This window comes from Ranitomeya variabilis, chromosome 8 (genome assembly GCF_051348905.1).
Source record: "Ranitomeya variabilis isolate aRanVar5 chromosome 8, aRanVar5.hap1, whole genome shotgun sequence".
Taxonomy (NCBI): Eukaryota; Metazoa; Chordata; class Amphibia; order Anura; family Dendrobatidae; genus Ranitomeya; species Ranitomeya variabilis.
In genome coordinates this window covers 212,947,902-212,967,740 of record NC_135239.1, presented here as the reverse complement: position 1 = coordinate 212,967,740, position 19,839 = coordinate 212,947,902, and the positions used below count along the sequence as shown (strand labels likewise).

General features: G+C 47.9%; 2 protein-coding genes and 1 long non-coding RNA gene across 5 annotated transcripts in view; 2 read left to right on the top strand and 1 right to left on the bottom strand.

Moving 5' to 3' along the window:
• Positions 1-7,775, bottom strand: part of LOC143787793 (uncharacterized) — a 120,533-nt gene extending 112,758 nt beyond the window's left edge. For all 3 annotated transcript variants that reach the window (XR_013218471.1, XR_013218470.1, XR_013218469.1), the window contains exon 1: positions 7,636-7,775. This is a non-coding gene — a long non-coding RNA (uncharacterized LOC143787793). The remainder of the gene's footprint in view (positions 1-7,635) is intronic.
• On the top strand, positions 2,562-5,032 carry LOC143787785 (uncharacterized). Its single transcript, XM_077276822.1, has 6 exons — positions 2,562-2,841; positions 2,931-3,005; positions 3,113-3,199; positions 3,300-3,513; positions 3,607-3,766; positions 3,878-5,032. The coding sequence occupies exons 1-6, from the start codon at positions 2,674-2,676 to the stop codon at positions 4,893-4,895; spliced, it is 1,722 nt and encodes a 573-aa protein (XP_077132937.1). The 5' UTR covers positions 2,562-2,673; the 3' UTR covers positions 4,896-5,032.
• Positions 7,776-7,881: 106 nt separating the features above from the next.
• Positions 7,882-19,087, top strand: ARL8B (ARF like GTPase 8B). Its single transcript, XM_077276842.1, has 7 exons — positions 7,882-8,210; positions 9,873-9,953; positions 10,741-10,814; positions 10,995-11,088; positions 11,889-11,956; positions 12,357-12,427; positions 15,989-19,087. Exons 1-7 carry the CDS (start codon positions 7,923-7,925, stop codon positions 16,036-16,038), a joined length of 726 nt encoding a protein of 241 aa, XP_077132957.1. The 5' UTR covers positions 7,882-7,922; the 3' UTR covers positions 16,039-19,087.
• Positions 19,088-19,839: the final 752 nt, after the last annotated feature.

The window sequence follows — 19,839 nt, the reverse complement described above, 5'->3', positions numbered from 1 at the left end:
CTACTTTCACACTAGCGTTAACTGCATTACGTTTCAAAACGTCTTTTTTCAGAAAAAACGCATCCAGCAAAACTTTTTGCTGGATGCGTTTTTTTCCCATAGACTTGTATTGGCGACGTATGGCGACGGATTGGCATACGTCGTGTACGTTTTACGACGGATGCGTCGAAATTTGGCGACACGTCGTCTCAAAAAAACGTAGATTGTAACGTTTTTTGTCTCCGCCTAAAAAACGTGTCGCGACGCATCCTGCGGCATACGTCGTTGGCTGCAATGGAAGCCTATGAGCGACGGATGCGTCGGGACACGTCGTACGACGCAATGCAGCGCTGCAATACGTTTTTTTTACACTGAGCATGCTCAGAAGAAGTATTTTGTTGCCAATTGGTCAGACACCCCCAAATCTATATAAACCTGGCCTGGGCCTTGAACCCCACATATGCCAGCAAGACACAGAGAAGCAAAGAAGCCTGCCAGCAAGAGCCAGCCTGCCACAAGACCCCAGCCAAGCACAAGACCCCAGCCAGCCTGTCACAAGACTGCAGCCAGCCTGCCACAAGACTCCAGCCATCCTGCCACAAGACTCCAGCCATCCTGCCACAAGACTCCAGACATCCTGCTACAAGACTCCAGCCACCATAGCCAGTGTGAGTATTGCAATTTTAGTGTGCATCTGTGTGCCTGTGCATTTCTGTGTGTATGAGGTACTACTGACTACAGCAAGAGCTTAAAACCTGAAGAGAACCTGAGGCCTGCCATCGTCCTGCACCAGCCAGTGCCATGCTAGAGTCCAGATCCACCATGATGCCAGCCACTGTGAAGACCTGCTGCTTCAGCCAAAGGATTGTCAGCCTTTTGTATGTGTGTGTGTGTATGCGTCTTCTGATTGGTTTCACCTTTCTGCCTTTGTTGTACATATGTGTATTTGCATAAAGCTATGTGCGTGCATGTGTATGTGTGCATTTTTGGACGGCTGTGTGCTTTTGTACCATGTGCCTGCACCATATTATGCCTTTGCCAATTTTATGCCTGTTCATGTGGGAGGGTATGTGTCCATGTGCAGGATTGCATCAGGATGTGGTCAGGATTTTCCATCAGTATTTGTACGCCAAAACCAGGAGTGGGTGATAAAAGCAAAAGTGTGCCTGTTTTCGTATTATACTTTACCTAATTTTTACACTCCTGGTTTTGGCTTACAAATACTGATGGGAAATCCTGCCCAAATTCTGATGCGATCCTGAATGTGGACACATACCATGCATGTTTTTTGGGTACGTCTTGTTGATGGCATGTGCATTTGTCCATGCTGTATAATTGGTTATTTGCCTTTTTCTGATGTATTGACTGTATAGTGGTCTGTGCAGCATGTGGTTTAAATTTTTTTTTTTTTTTTTTTTTTTTTTTTTAAATCTGATGTGTTTTTTAAAAAAGTCTAGCGGTGTGCAGCTTGTGGTTTGAATGTGTGAGTGTGGGGTTTTTCTATTTAATAAAAGTGTTGAATTTTTTTTTATTACAGTTATAACCATTTGCAGTTGAAGTACTTGTATTTAAAATAAAGAGCATGTCAGCTCCTTGTGATTTTTAAAAAAAAAAGTGCAAAAAAAAAATTATAATAAAATGTTTATTAAAAAAATGTCCGTAGTATTATTTCATAAAGGTAAATTTAAAACTGGTGTATGTACCAATGGTTACACATGCAATACAGGGTTGGTTGAGGGCTCATTTTTTTTAATAAAGGTTAACCTGTAAAGTATTTTTTTTTTTTTTTTGGGGGGGGGGGAGAGGTTATTTTAAATAAAATGTGTCAAATATATTTTTTCATGGTGTTAACATTAAAAAATTTTGTTTTTTGGGACATGGAAATGAATGGTATAACGTGCAACTTTTTGGGGGGGTTTTGGTGTTCACCTGTATGAACATTTCTGACATCATTTTAGTAGGGTGTTTATCATTGAACATTACCTAGTTCAGGGGGTGGTCTAACTATAGATCCATTATACATATAACAGATAAACCAGGACCGCAGCCGCTGCCCACCAGGACACAGCCGCTGCCCACCAGGACCACAGCTAAAGAGCTAGAAGTAAGTTTTGAAGACCCCAATCTGCTACTTCAATGTGTCGAGCAGATTGCAAGTGTGTCTTTAACTTACAGAACCACCAGGACACAGCCGCTGCCCACCAGGACACAGCCGCTGCCCACCAGGACACAGCCACTGCCCACCAGGACACAGCCGCTGCCCACCAGGACCACAGCTAAAGAGCTAGAAGTAAGTTTTGAAGACCCCAATCTGCTACTTCAATGTGTCGAGCAGATTGCAAGTGTGTCTTTAACTTACAGAACCACCAGGACACAGCCGCTGCCCACCAGGACACAGCCGCTGCCCACCAGGACACAGCCACTGCCCACCAGGACACAGCCGCTGCCCACCAGGACCACAGCTAAAGAGCTAGAAGTAAGTTTTGAAGACCCCAATCTGCTACTTCAATGTGTCGAGCAGATTGCAAGTGTGTCTTTAACTTACAGAACCACCAGGACACAGCCGCTGCCCACCAGGACACAGCCGCTGCCCACCAGGACACAGCCACTGCCCACCAGGACACAGCCGCTGCCCACCAGGACCACAGCTAAAGAGCTAGAAGTAAGTTTTGAAGACCCCAATCTGCTACTTCAATGTGTCGAGCAGATTGCAAGTGTGTCTTTAACTTACAGAACCACCAGGACACAGCCGCTGCCCACCAGGACACAGCCGCTGCCCACCAGGACACAGCCACTGCCCACCAGGACCACAAAACGATGTCCTCTTCTGACAGCCCTCCTCCACAGCAACAGCGTGTATCGGTAAGTTAACACAAATTTTTTTTTTTTTTTTAAATTTCTTTAAATTAAATTTTTATGGATAACTACATGCATACATTATGTTTCAACAGGAAGCTGAATCAGATGAGGAGCTGTCAGAAGGGGGCGAGACGGGTGGAGAGATGCAAGTGGAGGAGGAACCAAGTGTAAGTATTGGTGAAACAGTTGCTTCGCACATCACACTGCACCATACACAAAACAGATTACTAAACACCTGCCTACCTTAACTGAGAATTTGTTTCCTTCATTTCAGGCTGCTGCTGCTGCTCCTGCTGCTGCCGCTGAAGGCTCTCCCAGACAGTCCCAGAGTCGGCGGACTCGTCGCCACGGTCGGCCATCAGTGAGTTTTTTTTTGGGGGGGGAGGGGGATTCTATTGGTACTTTAGTATTTCAGTGTACTAATTTGTTTGTTTTCCTTTTTTTTTTTTTTTTTGACACAGGCTTCACAGCGTGCTCCCGCAGAAGAGGAGGATGATGATGATGACATTGACATCGATTGTCTCATCGAGGAGGTTCGCGAGCGGGAGCCGCTGTGGAACATGGCTGACCGCAGGCATGCTGATACCGGTGTCACCCGTCGGCTCTGGGACGAAGTGTGTCGCAACCTGTTTCCAAGGCGGGAGAGCCTTCATCCTCAGCAGCAGAGCAAACTAGGTAAGTATTCACTTTCCAGTGATGTTTTGAGCTGACTGTAATGTATTGCATTTACCAATTTTTGGTTTTTTCTTTTGATTCTTGTCTTCACAGTTGGAAAGGTTAGGAAGCGGTGGCGGTCACTGAGGGATCGCTTTAAGAGGGAATTCAATGATGAGATGAAGGCCCCGAGTGGCTCTGCAGGAAGGAAGAGGAGCAGATATAAATATGGCCAGGCCCTCTCCTTCCTGAGGCGAACCATGCTAAGCAGAGTGTAAGTATTCTACAGCCCAATTATAACCATGTTAACCTGTCTACTTAGTTTGCTTTCAGTCAGGGCTTTTTCATTCCAATGTATTAATTTCTTTTGTTTTTTCTTTCACAGCACCTTCTCCAGCCACCGGGCGCCTGCATCTTCCTCTGCGCCCTCTGGAGCGATCCCTCCTGAGTCCGCCACTGAGGGCCACGTCGGTAGGCCCCACACCTCTGTCCCCTCCTCTGACCCCTCTGTCCTCTCCTCTGACCCCTCTGTCCCCTCCACTTCATCCGCCCCAAGCAGTGGAGCATTATTGCAGGCTTCATTGCTCGCATCTGATGCTGAACAGTTAGCGTTCCCTTTACCCCACCCCTCTGATCCTGCCACCTCGACACCACCATTAGGTTCGTGGCGGCAGCGCCAGAGGGGTCAGGAAAGGAGCTATGCTCCTGAGTTCTTACACCTGAATGCATCCTTCCAAGGCTCTTTCAAAATTTTGGGAGAGCAAGTGACTGCTGGTTTCAACATGGTGCAATCACGCATCAGTGAAACAAGCCAGGAAACCAGCAGTCGCTTGGATAGGCTGCATTCAGCTGTAAGTCCCGATCCGGCCAACCTTTTTTTCCAATCCATGCTCATGAGCATGGAGAAGCTTTCTTTTGAGCAACAGATGCGGGTAATGAATACCTGCCATAATGCTGCACTGCAGGCCATTAATGAATCGACCCACACACCTCACCACACCTCCACTCCAATTCCACACCAGGCCCCATTTCCACACCATACCCCCCATTACCAAACCCAGCCCCAATACCCACACCAGCAGCATTACCAAACCCAGCTCCAATCCCCACACCAGCACCATTACCAAACCCCACGCCACTCCCACTACCCTACCCAGTCACAATACCCGACCCAGTCCCCACAACAATCCCGGCCCCTAGACCAAATTACTTCCCCAATGTTTTCCTTACTGAACTTTTCTCTTCCACCTACCCCAACACCACCCCCCTCTGGTCAGCCTCTTGGTTTAACCCCCACTTCCACTGCACCCCAAACAAGTAGGGTTTCCCCACCTATCGACGTGGTCCAACCTTCCGGCACATCCTCCTCTCATATCTCCACCCAACACTTTGAAAATTTGTAAAGTGTGTAAATAAGATTCTAAAAAATGTTCTAATTTTTCTATAAAAATGTTGGAAAATATATATATATTTTTTTTGCAAAACAAAAAAAAAAAAAAAAAAAAAGAGTTAAAATAAAATTCGGATTACAATTCTACTCTTTGTGTGTGTGTGGATTTATTAAGGTAATATAATAAAAAAAGGTTTAATAAAAACAAACACCAGACATGTAAAGGGTATAACATAATGGTTTTACTAGCAAGAAAACCACGCTTTTGGGCCTTTTTTTTGGGGGGGGGGGCAGAAACACTTTTTTTACATAACCAAAACACATGGGAAACAGGTTACACATGGGAAACAGGTTACACAATCATGTCTTGCCACGGGATCCGCCCGACAGGTGAGACAAAATAATCGGCAAACTGGTCCCTCATCCTTGTAACTGAACTTGTAGAGCGAACCGAGCTGCTGCGGTAGTCCCACAAGGTGGTCTCCAACTCTTCATCATCCAAAGAAACGGGCTCCTTTGACAGGACAAAGTTGTGGAGCACCACACAGGCTTTAACTACCTCGTCTATAGTTGTTGTTTTCAGCTTGATAGCCGTCAGCAGAACTCGCCACTTCGCCGTCAATATGCCAAAGGAACACTCCACTACTCTTCGTGCTCTAGTAAGCCGGTAATTAAAGACCCGCTTGGTATGGTTTAAGTTCCGGCTACTGTACGGTTTCAGTAGGTGCAGCGACAGTTGAAAGGCTTCATCACCTACAAAGACATATTCCAGGGCTGGGTCATTTGTTCCTGGCAGTGGTCTGGCTGGCGGGAAATCGTAGCTCTCTCCATAAAGGCAACGACCCATCGGAGAGTTTTTAAACACTTGCGAATCATTGGACCGTCCATACGCTCCAATGTCCACGGCAAGGAACCTGCAGTTGGCGTCTGCAATAGCCATAAGGACGATGGAGAAATACTTCTTATAATTATAATACTCCGATCCTGTTCCTGCCGGTTTCGCAATCCTTATGTGTTTCCCGTCAACTGCACCCACACAATTAGGGAAATTGCAAATTTGCTGAAACTCTTCAGCACTTCGCAACCAGATTTCCGTGGATGGTTGGGGGATATACTCTGGTTGCAAAGTGGTCCAAACAGCCCGACATGTGTCCTTCACTATTCCAGAGATAGTTGAAATGCCCAGCCTGAACTGATAATGGAGCGAAGTCATAGATTCACCCGTAGCTAGGAAACTTTATAAAAAAAAAAAAAAAAAAAATGTTAAAAATTGTTTGTCTGTGCAATTTTTTATAATATGGCACTGTTAATTTTTTTTAAAATGACAGGAGACCCAATAAAACCAGCATGAATCCGGTGTAAAAAAACAGTGGAATGTCCGCCAAGAAAACCCAAATTACATGCTGCAGAAAATAGTGCGCAATATGTCAGCGCAGTATTGTCTGCAGCATGTAATATAACATTCAAAATGACCAATGACAGGAAAAAAGCAGTTGCATGTCATCAAACCCAAAAAACCCAAAAAAAAAAAAAACTGCAGAAAATGCAACGCAATATTTCAGCACAGTATTTTCTGCAGTCTGTTATCTAACATTCAATATGAGCAATGACATTTAAATAAAGCAGTTGAATGTCCGCCAAGAAAACACAAACTACATGCTGCAGAAAATAGTGCGCAATATGTCAGCGCAGTATTGTCTGCAGCATGTAATATAACATTCAAAATGACCAATGACAGGAAAAAAGCAGTTGCATGTCATCAAACCCAAAAAAACCAAAAAAAAAAAAAACTGCAGAAAATGCAACGCAATATTTCAGCACAGTATTTTCTGCAGTCTGTTAACATTCAATATCAGCAATGACATTTAAATAAAGCAGTTGAATGTCCGCCAAGAAAACCCAAACTACATGCTGCAGAAAATAGTGCGCAATATGCCAGCGCAGTATTTTCTGCAGCATGTAATATAACATTCAATATCAGCAATGAAATAAAAAAAAGAGGCTTACCGCAGGGTCACCATCAGCCGCTCCGCCGGTGTGATGGCAAGCCTCATCCTTGTATCCTGTCTTCGGATGACATCCTCCAGTTTTGCAAGCAAAAAATCAAAATGTTCAATCCTCATCCGCACGTAGTTGTGGAATTTGTGTGGATTGTGCCGCAACTCCAGGTACAGAGTGGACTGGACACCCCGGGTCATCCGTAGTTGATTAATCGGATGAATCCACATTCGTCTTCGTCTCCGTTGCTGCAGAAGCATCCTACGCCTTTCCGCTGCCGCCTCCTTCTCCCGCACTATGATTATCCAGGCGATTCGTCTCAAAGATAACGTCAGTAACCAAACTAGCAATCCTCCCAAGAACACCTTCCATCGCTGCCACAAAACTAAAACCCACAAAGATGGGCTGTAAATACAGTACTATATAGTTTTTCAAATTTTCCAGTAGCCAATCAAATTTTGGGAGCCTCCCCTTTTAAAAACGGATCCGTCGGAAAAACGGATACAACGGATGGTAAAACGGATACAACGTATGCAACGCATCCAGTATTTTCGACGGAAACGTTTAGCGGATTTGCGACGGATCCGTCGAAATGCTGGATGCGTGGCATACGTTTGTCACCGTTTTTCAATTTTTTGACGCATCCGTTTTTTCGGCAAAAAAACGGATTTGCGACGTAATGCAGTAAACGCTAGTGTGAAACTAGCCTTACACTATGGCTGGTCCGAATAACTAAAGCAATTGTTACCATCCACCTCTCGTGTCTCCCGCTGACGGCCATCATTCATGTGTCCATGAAGCTTCGTTATGACTCTGAGGTAAAGAGAAGCCGTTACTTATAGCAACCAGAGTCCACCTTTCAGTGGAGGCCCTGATTGGTTGCCATAGACACCGATATCCCCGCTTTCTTCCTCTGTAACCAACCAAAGACTACAGTCCGTGTTATCAGAGGTTGAACTCCATTTCCCATAATCCCCGGCTTTGGCTGCCCGCGCAGTGGCATCATGGGAGTTGTAGTGAGGTGACGGACTGCAGCTCTGGGATGGGGCTGTCAGTCCCGCGTTCCACCGCTAGAGGGAGCCTGGCTCTGGTCCACACGGGCGGAACTTCCGCTTCCGGTGAGGCGGTTGCAGCTGAGGTCTCGGTGTGTTCTGGCTCCTGTGTTCCCCCCAGTCCTGAGCAGAGCGCCCCCTGCCCCGGAGCCGCCATGCTGTCCCTCCTGTCTCGGCTGTTGGACTGGTTCCGCTCCCTGTTCTGGAAGGAGGAGATGGAGCTGACGCTGGTCGGGCTGCAGCACTCGGGGAAGACCACCTTTGTCAATGTCATAGCGGTGAGAAGGGAGGGGGCGGAAGGCAGCGTGTGTACTACAAGTCCCAGCATGTGATAAGCCAGGAGTGCCAGCCTACAAAATGGGGACTACAAGTCCCAGCATGTAATAAGCCACGAGCGCCAGCATTGCATGGACTACAAGTCCCAGCATGTAATAAGCAAGGAGTACCAGCCTACAAAGTGGGGACTACAAGTCCTAGCATGTGATAAGCCACAAGCACCAGCATTGCATGGACTACAAGTCCCAGCATGTGATAAGCCACAAGCGCTAGCATTGCATGGACTACAAGTCCCAGCATGTGATAAGCCACAAGCGCTAGCATTGCATGGACTACAAGTCCCAGCATGTGATAAGCAAGGAGTACCAGCCTACAAAGTGGGGACTACAAGTCCCAGCATGTAATAAGCCAAAAGAGCCAGCGTGCAAAATGGGGACTACAAGTCCCAGCATGTAATAAGCCAAAAGAGCCAGCGTGCAAAATGGGGACTACAAGTCCCAGCATGTAATAAGCCAAAAGAGCCAGCGTGCAAAATGGGGACTACCAGTCCTAGAATGTAATAAGCCACACGCACCAGCATTGCATGGACTACAAGTCCCAGCTTGCAAAATGGGGACTACAAGTCCCAGCATGTGATAAGCCACAAGCTCCAGCATTGCATGGACTACAAGTCCCAGCATGTAATAAGCACGGAGTGCCAGCCTACAAAATGAGGACTACAAGTCCCAGCATGTAATAATCCACAAGCGCCAGCGTTGCATGGACTACAAGTCCCAGCATGTACTAAGCCACAAGCACCAGCATTGCATGGACTACAAGTCCCAGCATGTAATAAGCACGGAGTGCCAGCATTGCATGGACTACAAGTCCCAGCATGTAATAAGCCACAAGCGCCAGCATTGCATGGACTACAAGTCCCAGCATGTGATAAGCCACAAGCACCAGCATTGCATGGACTACAAGTCCCAGCATGTGATAAGCCACAAGCACCAGCATTGCATGGACTACAAGTCCCAGCATGTGATAAGCCACAAGCACCAGCATTGCATGGACTACAAGTCCCAGCATGTGATAAGCCACAAGCACCAGCATTGCATGGACTACAAGTCCCAACATTGTATGAAATAGAAGTCCCGGCATGTAATGAGTTACAGGTGCTAGCATTACATAGACCACAAGACCCATCTCGCAGAAGTGGGACTATAAGTCCCAGCGTACAAAGGGGGACTACCAGTCCCAGCATATAATGAACCACACTTCTCTCCATGCCTTGACTCCAGCATACAGTGAACTACAAGTCTCATAATGCAGTATATAAGGGACTACAAGTCCCAGCAGCTATGGACCCTGCCTGTTTCTTTTCTCTGGCGGCCTCTGCGTCCGTCCGGCGGTGGCTGATCACAGCACAGAGATGTCTGGCAGGAGACCCCCAGGTGGTGGCGCTGTGCGATGGTGGTGGCGCTGTGCGGTGGTGGTGGCGCTGTGCGATGGTGGTGGCGCTGTGCGATGGTGGTGGCGCTGTGCGATGGTGGTGGCGCTGTGCGATGGTGGTGGCGCTGTGCGATGGTGGTGGCGCTGTGCGGTGGTGGCGGCGCTGTGCGATGGTGGTGGCGCTGTGCGATGCCGGCAGCCATGTTGATGCTTCTTCCGGTCTCTTCCCGTAGTCGGGCCATTTCAGCGAGGACATGATACCGACCGTCGGCTTCAACATGAGGAAAGTGACGAAAGGAAACGTCACCATCAAGGTGAGAAGATGGTGAAGGGTCAAAGGGGTGGTATTCTGTAAATAAGCCTGATGTCTCGCTCTCCTGGATCTCTGCTTGCTGTCAGTGAATAGATACATTCTTCCTGCATCACCTGAGCTACTTACATTACAGCAGAATGGATACAATTGTCCAAACAATGTAAATGAAGGCGTCCTCCAATGATACATTGTAACCAACCAGGACAGGAGGAATTTGTGATGTGTTTAACTCCTTCCTGTCAGACCCAGTTTTTTGTGCTAATGTATTTTGTAAACGTTTAATTTCTTTCTTTCTCACCTTCTCTGTGCTTGTTTTTTGCTTGTATTATGTGCCGCTATTTATACGGCATTGCAGGATGTGGGAAAATGACCGTTCTCCTATGAAGCCTGGTGCAAAGATGGCAGAATGGGGACTTACAGTCCCAATGACGGCCTGTAATCTTTTTGGGAGGAGCGGGCGGATGGCACCCAAACAGAGGCCTCGATGGCATGCCACTACATACATGCAGCTTTTGTTAGAGGCTGTATGACACACGTCCTAAGTCCTCCACATACATTTATGGTGCAAGTAAAAATATTTTATACTTGCTTTTTTTTTTGTTAAAGGTGTATTCCCAACAGTTTTCAGCCTGTAGATGGAAACTAAAAATATCTCATACACCGACAGCAAGCGGAGATTCTGAAAATGAGCTTAAAATATCCCCAGGCTATTGTTTGAGGACACACAATATCTGGAGATGTCTGTCTTTTCTGTATGTAATTTCTGGATTTTATTCTTACCTTTTCAGATCTGGGACATCGGGGGGCAGCCTCGGTTTCGCAGCATGTGGGAGCGGTACTGTCGGGGCGTCAATGCCATAGTGTAAGTTATACCTTCCTGTGTCTCTGCTGTCTGTGATAAGAGAGCGAATCAGGACGGGGCATATCAAAGCACGGCTGGTCATAATGCAGTGGCCCTGGGAATGCCAGGATTCCTGAGAACAGTGCCCGCCCCTTTAATAGCATCCTCACTAATTACTGTGACCGGTTTCTACTGCCGCAGGTACATGGTAGACGCCGCCGACAGCGAGAAGATAGAAGCGTCTCGTAATGAACTGCACAATCTGCTGGAAAAGCCACAGTTACAGGGTATACCGGTGCGTGTCCGCCAGCCAGCACCATACCTGACCGCCAGTAACTACTGAATAATGAAAACACTATTTTCCATTGTCAAGATATCTGTTTGCTGTCAGTGAGTGGTAACACTTATATTTGCATTCATAGGCACCGTACAGATCTGCTACATTTCGCCACTGAGGGTTTGGTTCACTTTCCTCCATAAGGAATCCTCTAAGTTAATCTTTTGTTGACCCCTGATACTCCAGAAAACTGTGAAAATCCAAAACGGAAAATCACCTGCAGAAATCCACGCTGCAGAGCAGTTTCTACATAGAAAGATTTCCCATCGCGTGGGTGAGACTTGTTCAGAGCTCACTCGCATAACCGCTTCCTTATAACCTAAATGTCTCCGGTGTGGACTTCTCACTACACCCCCTGCTGTGAGATGTCTTTGGTTTTTAAGCGTTTCTGCCTCTGGCTAAAAAAAATATATGTACGGTCTATACACATATTTCACTGACAGCAAACAGAGGTTTTGGTGGGTCATGCTGGAGAGGGAATCACCAAATTTATGCAAGGGCGCAGTGCCATTTTTTTTGAGTGAAAACTGAGGAGGAAACAAAAAAAGCCACAAATTGTCAAATTTTGTGAAATTGTGACTTCTTTTGCAACTTTTACATTTTTTTTGAAAAGTGACACAAAACCCCAAGATAAATCCTCCTAAAGTTTACTAGGAAATTACAAATATTAACCCAATAACAACACAACTACTTTTGGGGTGGAGTAAAGGATATTTTTCGGCTGCAGTGTTGGATTGACCTGATTTATCTGTTTGCAGATTCTGGTTCTTGGGAATAAGCGAGACCTCCCGAGTGCACTGGACGAGAGGCAAATGATCGAAAAAATGTGAGCACTAAATGTCATATTTTGGATGTGCTGAGCCTTTTATAAGGGTTATCTATCAAACATGGCAAAATGACCCACCAAGAAAAAAAAAACTGCAGTAGCTACCACAGATCAGAAAACTAAGGCCCTTACAGAATGCAGCTGCCCCTTTGTTTTTTGGATTGTCAACCTTGAGAAAATCATGGCTGCTTGTTATGTTGTTATGCCCCTAGAAATAGCGCCACCCCAGTCCACAGGGCATGCTTGGTAGTGCAGATCTGCACCTATACAGCCTGTTATTATACCTTTATTTCGTCACTAATCGGGCCACACGTGTACCAGATTTTCAGACAGAATTTCACTTTTCTCCTGATTATCTGGTTTTCTGATAACGTCACTTATCTTTGTGTTCTCCACACAGGCACCTGTCGATGATACAAGACCGGGAAATCTGCTGCTATTCCATCTCCTGCAAAGAGAAGGACAACATAGGTAAGTTGTGGGCATGCTGCTGCCCTTTCATCAGTTCTGTCCTCTCTTTCCGCTGTGTCTATGCTCTAGCTTCATCCTGCGCCCTCTCTTTCCACTGTGTCTCTGCTCTAGACTCACCCTGTTCCCTCTCTCTCTGCCGTGTCTGTGCTCTAGACTCACCCTGTGCTCTCTCTGCCATGTCTGGGCTCTAGAATAGCTAACATAGAAAAACTCAAAAAAACACAACATGAAGAGCAGACTCACCAGAGCCTTGTCAGATGTCAAATGCACTCGCAGGGTGCAGCAGGCCCCCCCGATAATAAATGCTAAAGCAGCACAGGTGCAAGCTACTGATGAGAGCAACCACCCACTCGCCCAAATATTAGAGGGGTTGGCTGCCTACTATAAAAAATGGAAATAGGTATGGCTTGCATAAGACACTATTCCCATGCAGCAGGCCCCCAATAATAAATGCTAAAGCAGCACATATTCCATGATCAATAGGTTGTCCAGACACACTGCATCACATTTATCTGTGTGAATAGTGTCTTATGCAAGCCTTACCTGTGTGCATTTTTGCTACTAGGCAGCCAACCCCTCTAATATTTGGGCGAGTGGGTGGTTGCTCTCATCAGTAGCTTGCACCTGTGCTGCTTTAGCATTTATTATCGGGGGCCTGCTGCACCCTGCGAGTGCATTTGTCATCTGACAAGGCTCTGGTGAGTCTGCTCTTCATGTTGTGTTTCTGTGCTCTAGAATACAAACACCATGTGCACAGCTACAGAAACATACGGTGGATGCGGCGTCTGGAGGCAAAGTCCTTCGCTCTCTCATCCGGCTTTAAGAGCCCCTATATGCTAAGTGATTACGTGTGGTCACCGCCCCACCCCCACAGCATTTGCTTTAAGCTATATTAAATACTATTGCTACTGACATACAGCGTGGTGGCCCTTCTGTACAATACGTGTACCATTCTCCTGTGGAAGTATTTCCCACATAGGCTTAGCACAGCACGTGACTGATGAAAGTCCTCACGGACTGAAACGTTTCAAGTGCTACAAATAAATCAACTACTTTATGCTTAAGTTGAGTGCTAGACTTTTTAATGTTGATATGTCTGTGCTCTAGACTCACCCTGTGCTTTCTCTCTGCCGTGTCTACTCTCTAGACTCACCTTATGCTCTCTCTGCCGTGTCTACGCTCTAGACTCACCCTATGCTCTCACTGCCATGTCTGTGCTCTAGACTCACCCTTTGCTCTCTCTCTCTCTGCCGTGTTTGCGTTCTAGACTGCCCCTGTGTCCTCACTCTCTCCGCTGCGTCTTCGCTCTAGATTCACCGTTTGCCCCCTCTCTCCACTGTCTGCCCTCTAGACTCACCCTGTGCTCTCTCTGCCGTGTCTGCGCTCTAGACTCACCCTGTGCTCTCTCTGCCGTGTCTACGCTCTAGATTCGCCCAGTGCCCTCTCTCTTCCATGTCTATGCTCTGGACTCACCTGTGCCCTCTCTCTGCCGTGTCTACGCTCTAGACTCACCCTGTGTTCTCTGCCGTGTCTATGCTCTAGATTCGCCCTGTGCCCTCTCTCTCTCTGCCTTGTCTACGCTCTAGACTCACCCTGTGCTCTCTGCCGTGTCTGCGCTCTAGACTCACCCTGTGCTCTCTCTGCCGTGTCTGCGCTCTAGACTCACCCTGTGCTCTCTGCCGTGTCTATGCTCTAGATTCGCCCTGTGCCCTCTCTCTCTGCCTTGTCTACGCTCTAGACTCACCCTGTGCTCTCTGCCGTGTCTGCGCTCTAGACTCACCCTGTGCTCTCTCTGCCGTGTCTGCGCTCTAGACTCACCCTGTGCTCTCTCTGCCGTGTCTATGCTCTAGATTCGCCCTGTGCTCTCTCTCTCTTCCGTGTCTGTGCTCTAGATTTGCCCTGTGTCCTCTCTCTCTGCCGTGTCTACGCTCTAGACTCACCTGTGCCCTCTCTCTTCCGTGTCTGCGCTCTAGATTCGCCCTGTGCCCTCTCTCTTCTGTGTCTACGCTCTAGACTGTTCCCTTTCTCTCTGCCGTGTCTGCGTTCTAGAATCACCATGTGCCCTCTCTCTTCCATGTGTATGCTCTAGACTCACCTGTGCCCTCTCTCTGCCGTGTCTACGCTCTAGACTCACCCTGTGCTCTCTGCCGTGTCTATGCTCTAGATTCGCCCTGTGCTCTCTCTCTCTGCTGTGTCTACGCTCTAGGCTCACCCTGTGCTCTCTGCTGTGTCTATGCTCTAGACTCACCTGTGCCCTCTCTCTGCCGTGTCTACGCTTTAGACTCACCCTGTGCTCTCTGCCGTGTCACTGCTCTAGATTCGCCCTGTGCCCTCTCTCTGCCGTGTCTATGCTCTAGACTCATCTGTGCCCTCTCTCTGCCGTGTCTACGCTCTAGACTCACCTGTGCCCTCTCTCTGCCATGTCTACGCTCTAGATTCGCCCTGTACCCTCTCTCTCTGCCGTGTCTATGCTCTAGACTCATCTGTGCCCTCTCTCTGCCGTGTCTACGCTCTAGACTCATCTGTGCCCTCTCTCTGCCGTGTCTACGCTCTAGACTCAACTGTGCCCTCTCTCTGCCGTGTCTACGCTCTAGATTCGCCCTGTACCCTCTCTCTCTGCCGTGTCTATGCTCTAGACTCATCTGTGCCCTCTCTCTGCCGTGTCTACGCTCTAGACTCATCTGTGCCCTCTCTCTGCCGTGTCTACGCTCTAGACTCACCCTGTGCTCTCTGCCGTGTCTATGCTCTAGATTCGCCCTGTGCCCTCTCTCTCTGCCTTGTCTACGCTCTAGACTCACCCTGTGCTGTCTCTGCCGTGTCTGCGCTCTAGACTCACCCTGTGCTCTCTCTGCCGTGTCTGCGCTCTAGACTCACCCTGTGCTCTCTCTTCCGTGTCTATGCTCTAGACTCACCTGTGCCCTCTCTCTCTGCTGTGTCTACGCTCTAGGCTCACCCTGTGCTCTCTCTGCTGTGTCTATGCTCTGAACTCACCTGTGCCCTCTCTCTGCTGTGTCTACGCTTTAGACTCACCCTGTGCTCTCTGCCGTGTCTCTGCTCTAGATTCGCCCTGTGCCCTCTCTCTGCCGTGTCTATGCTCTAGACTCACCCTGTGCCCTCTTTGCTGTGTCTACGCTCTAGGCTCACCCTGTGCTCTCTCTGCTGTGTCTATGCTCTAGACTCACCTGTGCCCTCTCTCTGCCGTGTCTACGCTTTAGACTCACCCTGTGCTCTCTCTGCCGTGTCTCTGCTCTAGATTCGCCCTGTGCCCTCTCTCTCTGCCTTGTCTACGCTCTAGACTCACCCTGTGCTCTCTCTGCCGTGTCTGCGCTCTAGACTCACCCTGTGCTCTCTCTGCCGTGTCTATGCTCTAGATTCACCCTGTACCCTCTCTCTCTTCCGTGTCTGCGCTCTAGATTCACCCTGTGCCCTCTCTCTTCTGTGTCTACGCTCTAGACTGTTCCCTCTCTCTCTGCCGTGTCTGCGTTCTAGAATCACCCTGTGCCCTCGCTCTCTCCGCTGCGTCTGCGCTCTAGACTCACCCTGTGCCCCCTCTCTCCGCAGACATCACCCTGCAGTGGCTGATCCAGCACTCCAAGTCACGCCGTAGCTAAGAGTCACACTAACTTCTGCTCCGCATTATGGAATGTGCCCTTCCTGCCCTGCCCCGAGGACGTGCTCTCTATCTCCCTGCCCTGTGCCTGGGGACATGTGGAAGTGCGGGGAACGGGGTGGTGCCCGACTGTTTGAGGATGTGCTGCTGCCTTCCACCCATTCCCTCGATTCCTGCTCTGCCTTGAGATACAACCTTTGCTGCTCCGCTCATGTTCTGCCCGTCCTGATGGAGAAAGCTCGTCTATGGAGCCCGCCCTACATCCTGTGTCTTTTCTGGCTTGGTGAGCCCACCTTCTGCTTCAGGTTCCCTATGTTCCTGATTTCTGTGCTGGCTCCATCTGTCTGGTCCACCACCATGGATTGCCTTGCCCTCCACACACTACGTGCCTTCATATCTGCTCTTTGCACCATGCTTGTTCTCGCTGCTTCTCTCCATTTTCACCACCAGTCTTCAGAGCCATGCAGGAGCGTGTGGATACTTTGACGCTTCTTTCATCCAAATACATCCAATATATAAACAAGCCAAAGCGGAGTGGGCCGCAGGGTGAATCCCTGGAGCCCGGGGGTCCTGCGTTCTTCTAACAATCAAGTCGTCCGTGCTATTAAAGACTCTGCGGAGCGCGAGCATCAATGTGAACGGTTGTAGATCTTCTCTGTGCCAGTGTGAAAAGTCACAGTCATCCGCTCTGTCCGGCCGTCCACCCTCAGACTTGGCTTGCAGAGCATTGCTTACCCCGTAGTTGGCATAGCAGTCAAGACCAGGAGATAGAACTGCGGAAATGTCTTCTGTATGACCTAACAGTGGTACTCGGGGGCTGCGGCTCCTGGGCCGGGATCAGCTCCGTCTTCCATCCCCCATCCTCTGGTACGCTTCCCTATCCCCCCTAACCTGCGACACTAGAGCTGCTGTTACAATGCTCGGAGCCTTTGTTTTAGCTGCTGCAAGTCACATTTTATTTTTATCTCCTTTTCTTTGTATCTGAAATCGATTTCCACAGAACCAAGATGATTTAGTGACACTAGAGACGAGGCAAAAACAGCGAAATTGCAGAATCCGGAGCGTGGAGATGCTTAAAGGGAAGCGGTTACTTAAAGGTACAGGTAGATTATTACAAGTTTACATCTGAGCACGTTTACAAGTGCTTTCCTGTAATGAGCTGGAGCCAAATCAGTTCTGCTCTAGTCACAGCGAGAGCTGCCTTGAGAAATCTTACGGTTTATGATTCATTTGGTGGCTGCCTCTTTACAGCGCATGGGTGGCGGGGTGTAGCGTGAACATAATGGAGCGTATAAAGCCGAAACAAAGCACTGGAGCAGCTGAATTGTGAATGCAGCTCTGAATGTGATGTGAGAAAGGAGATTAGTACAACATAAGTAAGTAATTACTCTGCTCGATTATCGCATACACCATCCTGTGACACAGTGACGTGTATAGTGAAAGTGGCAGCAGCAAGTCTCCAAGGACGGGAACACTCACATTACGTCCTCAAGCACTGCCTAAAATCTAAAAACTACCACGGAAGTTCTTTCCCCCCTTAGATGGGTTTAAAGTGTTTCTCCTCACCTGTATACAGAAGGGGAATAAAACACTGGACGCCTTCCGAGCTCCCACTTCTGAGCGAGTCTCCACCTGTCTCCTGCTCCATGCATCTAGCCCCAGCGCTCCCCCGTGTACGTCGTCTGTTCTGTCTCGTGCCTTATGTCCTACTTGCAGAGTCTGATTTGCCTCCACTTTGCTGTTCTTTACAACCTGCCTCAATTGCAAATATAAAGGTTCCTATTCTCTGACAGCAATCATAATGAGAATGGCAATGAGCGAAATTTATCCTAATGTTATGTCAAAGTGGGAAACCCTGAAAAATGTAAATGATCCTTAACGATAGACAGAACTGGCACCACAAATCCCAGCAGGCCTGAAGGCTCAATGTTATTTATGATCAGTCACGGGGAGGAGAAAACACAAAATAAATCTGCTGTTGTCTGTTACATGAAATATCCACAAGGTCCGTTATCAGCAGAGCGGTCGTCATTGGCGCCAGATCTCGTGTTCTCACTTCACTGCCCCACTATTTATCAGAAATTGAACATTAATGATAAATGTGAGGCAACTTTTTAATCACGTTTTATGCATTGCCTGATATTAGATGAGAACGGAGCCCGATGTATCAAATATTAATATGGAATATTGCGCAAATTCTGACTTTTTTTAAGTTTTACAAGTGTACATGCGTTTTGTTTTTTTTTAACACTGTTATGACCAGTTTAGAAAACATGACTTTTATATAGAAAAAGCGTTCACCCTAAATGGTTAACAGCTCCAGCGTATGTACTAGAAATAGCAGTGAAAATACATTCACGTTTATGACAAGGGAATGTCGAAAAAGTGCGCAAAATCCAGGGTGCAAACAATGATATATGTTCTAATTCCTCGCAGTGTTAGAGCTCTGCTTGCTGTCTACAAATGGAAACAATATTACTTGTCCCAAGGGCTTAAAACCTGTACAGAAAAGATGCATCTCACACATGAGGGTTTCTTACAATTGTATCCACTCTGGACAATCCCCTGCATTCCAGTCTGATACATTGTAGCAAACAGGACAGAAAGGTTTCCAAGTGTTAGGGGAGCACTAACTTATGTTGTGGGTAAAAACAGGAATATGCTCCGTTCTCTGACATGAAGCAGAGATCTTGCACATGTTAAAGAATTGGAAAGTATATTAGAAAGTTTCAAAACTTCTTGTTTTGGGTCCTGTAGCCGGCAGTGTTTGCAGTCGCGCCTCCTCTTTGGTTCTGTGGACGTCGGCTGCTGCATGTATATCTGACATCTTCACTGTGTACATAGACTGATGGATTTTTAGTGACTGGCGCCTCCCCTCCTCCATGATCGCTAACACTTGGGAGGTTTTTGGGTTGTTTTAACTGTACAGCACTTTTATTTCATTATGGGAAAGCTTTATGTGTTATTTATGGCGATGATGTTACATCCTTGTTTGAGCCGGGAGTCTGCACACTGGTGAGTCCTAGATACAAATAAACTGGTAGACGAGACCCGGCCTGCGCCTCGTTCTTACTGTAGGTGATTGGTCGCTGCATGAACCGCGCACACGTGTGTCCGTACGGTTGTGCTGTGGTCGCTGCTGTTACCGCGGTGGCTGGATGTTACATCGAGAAAAAAGCCAATTTACACCGTATGTCAGAACGCTCTTAGCACCCAGCACAGTGACAGGTCTACTAGGCGCAGTGCAGCTCTGTGGACGCTGTGATTTTATTTGGTGTGTAGACTTGTGCAACCAATTGTTTATTGCTCCAGCACATTCATGACATGGTATTCCCTCATGTTAAACATGTGCCCCAAGAATGGTCCCAGCGTACACAGCAAACGTGTCCATAGAAATGAATCATCCCATTGGACCCCAAAAGAGCACAGCGTGAACCCTGCAGAATGTCAGGAATGGCCGAGACTTGCTGTGTGCCAGGAACACCCCACAGGATGCGCCCCGTGAGCGCCCTGCGAGACCCACCGCATGCTGGAAGCACCCTGTTAGAAGTACTGTATACGGAACGTGACCTGCGAGACCCGCCGCATGCTGGGAGCGCCCCGCTAGAAGTGCTGTATATGGAGAATGACCCGCTGCATATGACGGGAGCGCCCCGCTAGAAGTGCTGTATATGGAAAAAATTACCCTTGAGACCTGCTGTGTGCCAGGAGCGCCCCACTAGAAGTGCTGTACTCTAAGAATGAACCATGAGACCCGCTGCGTGCCGGGAACACCCCGCTAGAAGTGCTGTATATGGAGAAT

Coding starts and splice junctions, on each gene's coding strand:
- ARL8B (XM_077276842.1), top strand. CDS start 7,923: ATGGGGCTGTCAGTCCCGCGTTCCACCGCTAGAGGGAGCCTGGCTCTG. Junction 9,954..10,740: donor AAGGAAACGTCACCATCAAG/GTGAGAAGATGG, acceptor TTACCTTTTCAG/ATCTGGGACATCGGGGGGCA. Junction 11,957..12,356: donor AGGCAAATGATCGAAAAAAT/GTGAGCACTAAA, acceptor TTCTCCACACAG/GCACCTGTCGATGATACAAG.
- LOC143787785 (XM_077276822.1), top strand. CDS start 2,674: ATGTGTCGAGCAGATTGCAAGTGTGTCTTTAACTTACAGAACCACCAG. Junction 2,842..2,930: donor CACAGCAACAGCGTGTATCG/GTAAGTTAACAC, acceptor ATGTTTCAACAG/GAAGCTGAATCAGATGAGGA. Junction 3,514..3,606: donor TCAGCAGCAGAGCAAACTAG/GTAAGTATTCAC, acceptor TTGTCTTCACAG/TTGGAAAGGTTAGGAAGCGG.